General features: G+C 32.0%; 2 protein-coding genes across 2 annotated transcripts; one reads left to right on the top strand and one right to left on the bottom strand.

Annotated features, from left to right (window-relative positions):
* On the top strand, window positions 2,979-6,721 carry LOC104752004. The gene is made up of 11 exons (XM_010474064.2): window positions 2,979-3,362; window positions 3,665-3,746; window positions 3,854-3,928; window positions 4,026-4,139; window positions 4,236-4,895; window positions 4,985-5,355; window positions 5,448-5,547; window positions 5,640-5,699; window positions 5,789-5,875; window positions 5,958-6,083; window positions 6,173-6,721. Exons 1-11 carry the CDS (start codon window positions 3,331-3,333, stop codon window positions 6,476-6,478), a joined length of 2,013 nt encoding a protein of 670 aa, XP_010472366.1. The 5' UTR covers window positions 2,979-3,330; the 3' UTR covers window positions 6,479-6,721.
* LOC104752003 lies at window positions 10,142-10,897 on the bottom strand. Its single transcript, XM_010474063.2, has one exon. The coding sequence runs from the start codon at window positions 10,807-10,809 to the stop codon at window positions 10,315-10,317; it is 495 nt and encodes a 164-aa protein (XP_010472365.1). The 5' UTR covers window positions 10,810-10,897; the 3' UTR covers window positions 10,142-10,314.

Here is a 12,756-nt window from a genome sequence, read left to right as displayed (position 1 = left end):
AAAAAAAAAAAAAAAAAAAAAAAAAAAGAGGAAAAAAGAATAAGCTTAATGAGCTAATAATAATATACCTAGAAAATTGAGTTTAATTAGATACTATTATAAGGTTACTAGTGTATATATATAAATATGATCAAATTTTTGCTTTTGGTTTCGTGTAAATGTTTTAAAATTATGGATTGTATCATTTTCAAGAGCAGGTGAAAATCAAGACAAAAAGAGTACCAACGGCTGTCTATTTTGTTATATTAACAATAACACAACACTAATGATAAAATGGATAATAATAAAACCCTATGCTTTGAGATGTCACTTTTGGTTATTTTTAAACAATATATTTCATCTGGGATTCTTTGACAAACGATAGTCTTCTTGGTACTGGAAGACAATTCGGGTATCTCATTATTTGAGAGATTAATTATTAAAAAATAGTGAAAGTGAAATGAAAGATGAAGAAGAAAAGAAAAGTAACATTCCAAGTTCCCCTTTACAGCAAGCATCCTATGTCTCTTAATTCCCTTTATGTCTTGGAGAAAAAAAAATTTGGAGGGAAAATTTATCCATTAGCAAAATAGTTTTTATATGACTGTATATTTTCATTATAATTTGAAGTTATATATGATGAAATTTTTAGAAAGGTCCAATTAGGATAAGTGCGGTTTACATAAATTAAAGCTTGGAAATTTTTTAAAAATGGTATGGACTAATTTTTTGACTTTGAAAAAAAAAATCGATCACTCAAAACATTAATAAAATAGTGAAAGTTTTAAAATTATTTTGATAATTACATTAGAAATAGTGAAAGTTCTATAATTATATTGGTAAGTACAGTATCTTTATCTGCCTCGGTCCACTTAATCCACATTACTGTGATCTCGTGTCTTCAGAAATTTATATAGTACAATAGTTGAGGACAATAAAGTATCTAATGGTTACAAAATAGTGAGCAAAAAAGTCAAACCAAATGTATAATTGTCTATGAAATTTTCAATTATTTTTGTATCCTTGTGTATATGCAAAAGTAATTAAATTGAGACCAATGAAGTGATTAAAATGTCAAATCAGGTTGACATAAGTAGAATTGTGGTTGTTTGGATAGTTTGACAAAAATAATAATATAAAATGTCTAAATATGTCTACTGATGTACTGATTAGTGGTTTAGCAATCGATCTCATCTTAATTAGTTGGCCTAATGCACCAAACAACTTCAGTGAGTGAGATGCAAACTTATCTAATCCTTATCTCATAAATTTCTAAGAAATCCGAATCATTTGTTTTCGTTATGTATTGGACTCATACTTGGTACCAAGCTCATATCCAGTTGACTACTTGCAGTAGCCATATATAAGTTATGTTTCGGCCAAGTTATATTATCATATAATTATCTGTTGAAATATGATTAGTTGATTGAATGCATGTTTCTATATATATCCAACGAAACATATGTATGATGAATTCAAATAAACTATCTATAGTCTAATAAATGATACTCTAGATAGACCATATTGGAGTAAAAAAACAAAACATTAATTTTTTATGTTTACAAAACAGAAATTTATATGTAAGATTAAATAAAATAAACCTAAGTATAATATTGAGTAATCAAGCATTAGGAATGAGTACAAGAGTTAAGAGAATGTAACAAGAAAAGAAACAAAACAAAAAACAAACGTAGGATCCTAATATATAATCCTATGAGGGCTAGGAGAAGAGAACAGAACGGGACAATGAGCAAGGCGATGGTTCAACAACTCCCACTTACGTTCCAACAAGCCCATACAATACAATAGTTGTGTTCACTTTTTTGAGTAACTTTTCTTTGATAGGTTCAATACATATTATAATCTGATAATTGGGAAGTCGTTCAAATATTGACAAAAGTGTAGAAATATATAATATAATATATAGTTTTGTCTCTTTTTGTTTTCGTTTTTGTTTTCTCGTTTAACCGCAAAAATAGTAACGGAATATTGTTTTACCCTTTGGCTTGTCTTTGTACCATTTCATTTTTTTGACTTCTTTACTTTTAGTATATATAATCAATTATTAAAAAACTCTTTGTTTCTTGGACACTTGAGATTAAAAGAACTTTCTTTTTGTAACGGACGGTTATTTACTTGTCAGTCTCTAAGGGTAGTCAAAGCTGTAACAAATGCTGTACAATTCCATGTGTTACAATATCATGAGTACTTATTTAATATTGTGGGTAAATAAGTTGAAAAAGTTTTTCTTAAAGTTTACTAAGTAAGTTTATAGAGAGAAATATCGGGGGTTTAATCCTTAATGTGTACTAAGTCGTATTGGAAAGTGTGTGTCCTAAAATTATTAGATTTCTACTGCACATTGTTACCAAAAAAAAGTTTTTTTTTATTAGATTTCCGGTTGTATATAAGTATATCATTACTGTATGTAGCTTACTAATCGATACCACACACAAACCCTGTGGAAATAAAACTAATGTAGTACTTTTGTTTCTCTTTATAATATGTTTTTACATTATTTTTCTGTTGTGGAAATAGAATATATATTATATATATATATATATATATACATGATGTTTATATAATTTCCATGAAACTGTTGATTATCTTCTATTTTTTACCATATAGTATTGTATTGTTCTTGTATCAATAATTATATTATAAAATACGTTATGTATTTAAAATAATTACCTATTGCATATTCGACTACAATATTATTTTCTACAAATAAGAAATATTCACCCAAAATTACAATATATATTTATTAATTCGTGAAAAAGTTTTTACATTATTTAAAATAATTTTACGTGAATCGATATCCCACGTAAAATGCTGTGCTTTTAATGCGAAAGAGAAAGTCCCTAAAAACAAAAAGCTTAAAGATTGATAAAGAAAGGCTAAGGCCTAAGAGAGGTGATGATGTGAGATTCTTCCCTCTAGGGTCAAAAAAGTTATACCCACACTCTTTTTGCTCTTCTGTATACGCGCGTGAGATAGAGAAAAAAAAAAAAGAAAAAAACATCAAATCTTTGCTACTTCTCTTTGGTCGTATCCGTATATATGTTCTTTCTTATAACTTATAAGCAGAAACAAAAAATAATCGCTTTCATAAACTCAGATTTGTTTCTCTTTTGTTTCCAATGGTGGAAGAAGACAAGTGATGTGTGTTCTGTTCTTGGAGTTTAGTTTCTCTTCTTTATGATTCATTCATCAATCTAAGAAGATCAATATCAAATCTCTGTTTCTTCCTCTGTCTCTCTTAAGTCAAAACCCATTCTACTTGTTCCTCTCTTTGAGATCAGTCACAAAGTTGAGCTTTGTTACAGAAGATTCCTAGTGAGACACAAGAAAATGCAGAGACAGAGACATAAGCGTTCTAAGAGGTTTGTCAATTTCAAGACTTTCTTCTTCTATAGCTCTGTTTTTTTTAGCTTCAATGTTACTTGGTACTGAGCGATTTCTCAAATTTGACAACATGGGTTGTTTAAGTTTAGTCAGATGCTAAGTTATTTCGTTGCTGGATGGGTCAAAGTTTGAGTCTTTTGTAGGTTTTAGGACTAAAAGGTTGAAGCTTTTATGTACTTGTCATAGAATGTGGTTCTGTTTATGACTAATCCTGTTTAGAATCTTTGTTTTTATATATTCTGGGTTTTGATTCTTGGAATCTTGATTTTACTTATTGTAGCTGTACTGTTCCTGAAAAGAAAAAGCTTGAAGATGAGAATAGCATTGATTGTTCTCTTAATGCTTCTCAACGCCTCAAGCTCGTGAGTTTAATCCCAACCCAACAACTCCTTTTGATTTATGTTTTTTTTTTTCAAAAGCTAACAACTGAATCTTAGTTTCTTTCAACTTTTTTTGTTTTTATCAACAGGACTTACCTCGTTGCGGTGAAACGAAGAAGGATCTATCCCCGGATGTAAAATTCAAGAGCTCTTTGAAGCAAGAGGTTTGTTTATTGAACTTATGGTAGCTCCCTTTACTCCAAGATCATTTGTTACATTCACATAATTGATTTCTTTATGATCATCTTTGGTTACATTCAGATTCAAGAGCTTGAGAAAAGATTGCAGAATCAGTTTGATGTCCGCGGTGCGTTAGAGAAGGCATTAGGCTATAAGACACCTTCTCGAGACATCAAAGCTGACTCTACACCAAAGGTAAAGTAATCAGTTTCTTATGTAAAATAGCTGACACAATGTTGATGTTATTGTGCAGCTCATGCTCATGAATGGGTTTATATATTTTTCTTGCAGCCCCCAACAGAATTGATCAAGGAAATCGCGGTACTAGAGTTGGAAGTATCACATTTGGAACAGTACCTTCTATCTTTGTACCGTAAAGCATTTGATCAACAAACATCTTCTGTATCTCCACCAACATCGAAACAACATAGCTCGACTTCACCTAAGTCCACTCTCAGAGGAAAACGTCTAGACTTCTCAACAACACCTGATGAATCTCGGTGTTTCTCTTTTGACAACAGACTGAAGAGTCCACACTTGGTGGAGAAGGAACTAGAGTCTCCTAACCTTAGATGCAGACAAGAAAGCTTAGCCACGCAACCTCGGTGTTTCTCATTTGACAATAGACTGAAGGAACCTGGTTCTGCTGGTCGAACATTCAACCAAGAAAACTCAAGAATGGATTCTCAGTGTTTCTCCTTTGACAATAGAGTGAAGGAACCTGGTTCTGCTGCTCGGCAGTTCAATCAAGAAAACTCAACAATTGATTCTCGGTGTTTCTCCTTTGACAATAGACTTAAAGATCAATGTTTTGTTGAGAAGGAAGACATTGATTCATGTGTTCGACGTTGCCAATCCTCTCTTAATCAACGTTCCACCTACAAGAACCGAATATCTCCACCAGAAGACTCAGTATTCGCCTGCCACTCCCAACCATTGTCCATACATGAAGTAAGAGTCTCATTGAAATGGTTATATAATCTTGTAATTACCTTAAGAGATTATAAAGTCTGTAACTTTACTCTTGTTTGATGCAACAGTACATACAAAATGGATCAAATGCTGCAAGCCTTGCAGAACACATGGGAACTAGGATATCAGATCACATATTTATGACTCCAAACAAGTTATCAGAGGAAATGATAAAATGTGTATCTGCTATATACTCTAAGCTAGCAGATCCGCCATCGATAAACCATGGTTTCTCATCACCTAGTTCGTCTCCATCTTCAACTAGCGAGTTTTCACCTCAAGACCAGTATGATATGTGGAGTCCAAGCTTCAGAAAAAACTCGTCTTTCGATGATCAGTTTGAGTTTAGCGGACCTTATAACTCAATGATTGAAGTGTCACAGATTCATCGAAACCATAGGAAAGGACGTGACCTTGACCTGATGAATCGAAACTTCAGGTTAGTCTTTAAATTCTCAGCTTTCAGAGTTTTCCTTTGTTCTTTTGCCCAACGTTTATGCTGATGGTAGTCTTTGGTTCGTACTTATACAGCTTGCTTATTAAGCAACTGGAAAGTGTTGATCCAAGAAAGCTCACTCATCAAGAGAAACTTGCCTTCTGGATTAACATACATAACGCACTTGTGATGCATGTACGCAGCTTTCTCTCTGCTCTTTTGATCTAACCTCTTGTCTTCTTTTTACTTTAGTTTTCTAACTTACAATGCGTTTTTCACCATTGCAGACATTTCTAGTAAATGGTATTCCACAGAACAATGGGAAGCGGTTTTTACTGCTCTCCAAGGTAATATTACTAACACTTTTCTTGGTCTTCTTGGTCTCCAAGGTAATATTACTAACAACTCTTCTTTGTCTCTGCTTGACATTTTCCAGCCAGCTTACAAAATAGGAGGTCGCATGGTAAGCATAGAAACGATACAAAGTTATATTCTTCGCATCAAGATGCCTCGTCCTGGCCAGGTAAGGCCGACTTCTTGTGTATCTCTAAACTCAATATTGTTAATGTGACTTTGTCTAAAGCTTTTTACTCTTCTATATGTAGTGGCTGAAGTTATTACTCATTCCGAAAAAGTTCAGAACAGGAGATGAACATCAAGAATATTCCCTTGACCATTCTGAGCCTCTCTTATACTTTGCACTTTGTTCAGGCAACCATTCAGATCCTGCGGTAAGTAGAGAAAGAAGGTTACACTTCTGTTATATCTTCTTTGAAAGAAAAAGAGAGATATTAAATGTGCTTCTTTGTTTTGGCTGCAGATTCGTGTTTATACGCCTAAGGGAATATACCAAGAGCTAGAAACTTCAAAAGAGGAATACATCCGTGCAATGTTTGGTGTGAAAAAAGACCAGAAGCTAGTCTTACCAAAGATCATTGAGTCTTTTAGCAAAGATTCAGGTTTGAGTCAAGCAGCATTGATGGAGATGATTCAAGAATGTCTCCCAGAAACAATGAAGAAAACTATAAAGAAACTTAACTCAGGGAGATCTCGAAAGAGCATTATCGAATGGACGCCTCATAGTTTCGTGTTTCGGTATTTGATATCCAGAGAACTTGTTAGATGAATATATTTTTTTAAGGATTTTGATTTCAGGTCTCACTTTCTTGGTAATGTTATTGGTGAAGTATATAGGAGAATATGTATTATGGAGTGTGTAGAAAGTATAAATAGAGATTAGAGGAAACACTGCATGCCGTTTCTTGGTTACCAATCCGGGATGATGTTTTGGCTCTTGTATTGTCTTTTGTTGCCGAACAACAGTGTGTACATACAACAAAATCAATTCCCTTGTTTATTATTTGTGACAGTAACGATATTAGTTTACATCATATATTTTAGCAAGTTTACAATCAAAGTATAAAGTGAACTATATAAAAAAAACTTAAAAAGAGTCATCTAAGATTCACACTAACACACATACAGTAAAATCTCTATAGATTAAGAAGGTCCGGACCATGAAATTTTATTAATTTATAGAGGTTTTAATTTATCGTTATTGATAAATTAATATTTTATTAATTTACGAAGAGATTTTCTCATTTTCATAATTTTTTCTATTACAAAATAAGATACTTTTGTTATCATTCACATTTTAATTTTTTTTTTTAACTTATAATCTTTGTTATCGTAATAGGATGAATGTCAATTGTTTAGTATATTATCTAGGTAAAAATGATTAATGTTAGAAGTTTAGAGTTTAGAAGAAATTGCTAGTACTATCCTTCATGGTAACGATGAAGTTGAAGAAGATATTACGGTACCTTTAGAACCAGTTACTAAAGAAGCAATTATCGAATCTAAGACTTTCCATAATTTTTCGATGCAACAATGAAAAAGATTAGAGATGAGCTCTAACAAGATTACAAATTAAATAATAGCCAAACAACAATAGAGTCATATCTTACTATATTTTTTTAGATATATATATATATATATATATTAGTTTATTTGATTATTAATTTATGATATTGATCAGACTATATTTTTACGTAAAATTTTCCAAAAAAATATTATTTTATTATTTTATGGAAATGTGTCATTTTTTACTTCTATCCTACTTGGAACAGAAAAAATTTATCAATTTATAGCGAATATTAATTTAAACATATTAATTTATAGAGATTCTACTTTATTGAACTATATAAATAAAGTTAATATTTTTTAGTACGTCCCATGAATCTAATGTACATTTCTTAACAATTCATACTAAAGCATAAAAATGAATTGTTTAACCAACTCAAAAGCTTTAGTCGTGGGATATTATATATACACACTTTCAATAAAATTTGGTGGATAAGCTTTTATGAACATAAACTTTTGTTTTTTTCTTTTGTCAAACTTCTCTTTGTCTTTTTCTTTTCTTTTCTTTCTTTTCATGTTGTTTTGGGGGTTTCTTTCTTTTTCATATACACTTTAAAGTGCTCATATATAAAAGAGTGTTTTCTCTTTATGTTTATGTTACAATTATATTTAGCCTTTTCTTTGATATCGCCTGATAATAATAATGTATATTGTAGTAGAGTGAGATACATGATTGTATAAATAAATTAATATACAAAAAAATAAAGACAAAAGAAGAAGTGGGCTTTTAAAAGTAGGCCATAATGGTTTGGCACCGCACGTACCGTCGTCTCATTAAAGTCATGTCCAAACTTATAATTACTCCCATTCTTTTGTTTCCACATTCATTATTGCTTCCCACCATTTGCTAGTGTATTTGACCTAGTTGACATGCACTAGAACCAAAATAGAAAAACACATGTAACCAAATAAAAACCAAACCGAATCGAATCGAAATTTTTAGTTCAACATCGTACCAAATCTTCTATGTAAACCGATTATTATTCTAATGGGAAAGCAAAATAAGCATAACTGAACTGAAACAATTTTAGTGTACTTAGAAATTAGAATATATTTGTAGTAAAATTAAACGAAATCCAAACGGTAAACCAAATCAAAATTACATCAAACCGAGTGAAACTAAACTGAAATTGGTTTTATTTTCCATAGAACAAATCAAACAAAGATAATAAGCAAACTCAAAACCAAAACGGACTAAAATCTCGTATCCCTTTTCATCAAAACAATTTTTCAAAAACCACTCAATGGTAAAAAAACAATATTACTTTTAATAAAGGTTGTTAAAGATTAAATATAACTAAACCAGTAAATGTTCAACGAAAAACACAGTAGCTCACTGATTGCGAGCTCCATGCGTACGCGCGTGCCCAGGGTTCGAATCCCACTATGCATGGTACAACTAGGATGTTCAATTTTTATTTAAAAATTGTTAGACGTTAGAAAGGTAATTTTGTCATTTAATTAAAGAAGATGGATACTTAGAATTAAAGTGGATGTGTAGAAAAGAATTCGTGGGACAGAGACACAACATAATTAAATCCAAACCAAAACCGGATTACCCAAATAGAGACATATGCCATAGAAATCTCACATCGAATCAGAAATCAAGTACGTGATGTGGCTCAATCAGATAACTTATCAATCAATCAATAGCTGTAAGCCTGTAAGCAAAATTTAAATCCAAAATAAAATAAAATCATATGTCATCGTAATCCCAAAGAATTGACTTCCGTCATAATGTATCGATGGGACCAAATCGGGGGATGCCTCTCAAACCTAACGCCCCTAATGCGTAGGGTCGTCACTTAAAGTCAAATTACTGAGTCTATGTGATGTCTCATGTCTCATTGCAGTTAGTCATTATGCGTGATTCATATTGTGTCACTATTGTCCATTACCTATCAAACTCACACAATAAATGTTCATATTAGCCAAACTTATCTAATTATTCTTAACTTATTGACATTAGATTTTCACAGTTTTGGAATATTTGGCTTTTTTAAATTCACCAATGCAACTAGTGACAAAAATTCTCTTCTGTAGACCATGTGAATGCTAACTTCTAAACTGGTCACTGTAAATGTTAAACTGACAACAAGATCGAATCTTTTTTACGAAGTTTCATAATTAGTTTGTTGTTTTACTCCATGGTTTATTGTGTTATACAGATTTTTTTTTTTTTGGTTGTTTACCTTCCAATCAAAATACTAGTCATGAGAATCAAACACATGGTCCTTTCTTATCCACAAAATGTAATCTAACTTGGATTAATACTATAGTCATCTTAATCTTTCTATATATGTATAACAAAGCCATCTTATTCTTGATATCATAGACCAATCGATTAGATTTGAGTTTGATTGGGGATAGCGGAACCAATAATTGTCAGAGAAACACATCGGATGGAAATAATTAGTGTAATTAGATCAAAACAAGCATATTGATCACATCAAACATTGCTAAGAAAATGAAACAAAAATTGAATGTGACTAATCATTTTATATTTTATAATCTTTTATATAAGTCCATAAGATCCACCAAACGTTTTTCAATAACTATGATTAGATTTTTAGAAAAATGACTTGAACCACAATTTTTTTGTACGTTGTATTTGTTTGTGTGTGCGCGTTTCAACTTTCAAGTGTGGTCCATAAAACATGACAAAACAAAAATAATAGTTCTGCAGCGGATTTGAACTGTGCAAATCTACACCACTACTAAACCACAATGGCACAATGCTCTTAAACTTTTACCCGTAATGCACTTAGTAAATTTGTAACTTTATAATCCGTAATTTGGATCTTTTTTTTTTTTTTTCTCTAGTCGATAAAGAAATATATGGTGCTTTTCTTTCGAAGTCTAAAAATATAAAATCCTCTAATCATATGATATGATAGTAAACCAAAGTACAATCACTTTTCCCACGTTGCTAAATGCAATGTGCATTACAACAATATGCTCCTCCAATAATAATAACCACTACATGCTATTTACAAACTTAAACCTAAAACAATAACTAAATTACCAAACTACCCTTCACTACTCTTCTATCTTACTCAACTTCGCCGCGTACTTCCTCCTCCCGCTACCACCACCACCACCGCGTCTTTTCCCATTCCTCGTCTCTCCGTCAGATCCCACCGCCGCGACTCTTCGTGCCGAAAAGATCACCGGAGAGACACATTTCCGACGACACCTGCATTTATCTCGGCCACAAGAACCACCACTTCTCATTAGAGCAGAGCTAGCTTTAACAGCCAATGCAGCCATCTCCTCGGCTTTAAGAGAATGATGAAGCGCGCTGAGAGGAAGAGCGAAGTAAAGCTGACCAAGCTGAAACTCCTCGTCGGCGCTAATGGCGGATACGGTGTTGTCGAAGTCCATATCGTCGGCGTTACAAATGAAACACATCGGATTCTTCTGTAGCACGTAACCTACTTTGACCGGGCTCGTGAACTCCATCATCCTCCCGTCTTGTAAGATCAGCTTCGCCGTCGCCACTTGTGCCGACTCGTACGAGCTGCATATGCCCATAGGTTTTTTGGTCTGACTCAGTGAGTCGACTCGTTTACCGGCCAATAAAAGGGAATAGTTAGAAAGGAGATGAGAAGTGAAAGGGTGTTTTTGTGTGTATTTATATAAAAGGATGTGCCACGTAGGAATTTTCGTCGTTTTGTGATTATGTGTATGTTTTCAATATTGTTTTTTGAAGTTTGAACGACCAGTGGGGGCAATGACAGGCTGTGTAAGTAAGTTGGGAGGATGACAGCTTTGTGTGGTGATTTTGTTTACCCTTTGGTTTGGTATTTAATTACCAGTTTAGGGACTGTGTTTTTGTGAATCTAACTCGTTTGTTAATGCTCAGTTTAATTAATGAACTCTCTTTTCTTGGGATACTAAGACAGTATATAAGTGGACTGATTGGTATGAGAATGTAAAAGTATGTATGATATAGGAGATTTTTTTTTGAAAAACATTGTATAGAAAGATGTTTAATCGGAAGCGTTAAACAGGAAAATGTATCTTAATCCGTTTCGAAAGTTTTAGTTTGGTTGATTTCTCAAACTAAAATTTTGAAGTGTTATTATACATTCAGATTCTAGTTTGGTTGATTTCTCAAAGTTTTTTCTCAAAACATTTTTTTTTCATCTAGATTTCTTTCACACTTTCAAGTGTTTAACCTCTTATTGCGTAGTAGCCTCTTTAATGTTATTTTGATAGATAGAGGTATTAAAGAAGTTGTGGCAAGAATTAACAGGATAGTGGAGTTAGTGAAAACAATAATATCTCATACAGCAGTATGTCATAACTATTAATTAACTATAGGCTGCCAAATTATGAGTGCAAATTGACTATAAATTAATCTAACAAGATTTATCAATGTATATGGTAGTTGGGAAGTGTTAAGATAAGGTTTGTTAAACTCGAAAAGTAATTATATTTTTCTTTTGATTACCGTTCAACCTTTGTTCGAGTATATTTGTTTCCTTTTGTAATTCTATTCTATCTACATCAACCATATATGTTCTGTTCATGATGCATTTAATAGTTTTGTTTAAGGAGTAGTATATATCTGATGTTGATCGATGTGGGGATGTGTTATATAATAAGTTACATGATCTGAAATTTATTAGTGTCATCTGATGATAACAAATACTCATTAAAAATATATGAAAAAAGAAGGACCATGCGTTTATTATATGGTTCTCATTTATTAGGTAAGTTGCAAATTTCTTTAACGCATTCTTTTTCATTTACGTACGTGAAGAGATAGATGATTAGCTTTGCTACACTGTAAGCCTATGATTTTTGATGGCCAAGAAGCTACGAGATGCAAACCATTGAATGTTATTTAATTTCATTGTCGAGTATGTAGGGATGGACGTACACTAAGACTTAATTGGCAAATTATTCATTAGATTCGTCGTTTCGATATTGTAATATACTCTAATCCTTCCCATCGTATATATGATCATGCTTTTGTGGAAGTCTTAAACGTTTTTAATACTTTAGTTTCATCGTCTATATATATTCGTACTTAAAAATAGAGGAATATCATATCATTAGTTAATTTTAATTACAATAGAATATAAATTATATAATTGTGATAGCGAAACGGAATGTAAAAACAAAACTATATCTAAACGAAACATTGATGTTATTGTTTGGGTGAATGTCATTAAAATCCACTTTGGTTTGGGTGTGAGTTGTATCACAAAAACCGACTTTCTACTCATGATATACTTTCCCAAGTTTTTTGCTTATGTGTCCACTTTCCTTTTACATTTTTACCATTACTAACAACTTACCTCTCTTTCTCTCATTCTTTTCTCTCTTTTTCTCTTCTTTTTTGTTGTTAACACTTTAACAAAGTAAAATATATTTATTTGTTATCATAAAACAAATTTTCTATTTATTTATATAAAATATGTTATGATTATATATTTTCTACATTTTAAGATACATATTGCTATATTTTTT

The sequence above is a fragment of the Camelina sativa genome, chromosome 16, assembly GCF_000633955.1.
Source record: "Camelina sativa cultivar DH55 chromosome 16, Cs, whole genome shotgun sequence".
Classification (NCBI taxonomy): domain Eukaryota; kingdom Viridiplantae; phylum Streptophyta; class Magnoliopsida; order Brassicales; family Brassicaceae; genus Camelina; species Camelina sativa.
This window is presented reverse-complemented; position numbering and strand designations above follow the sequence as displayed.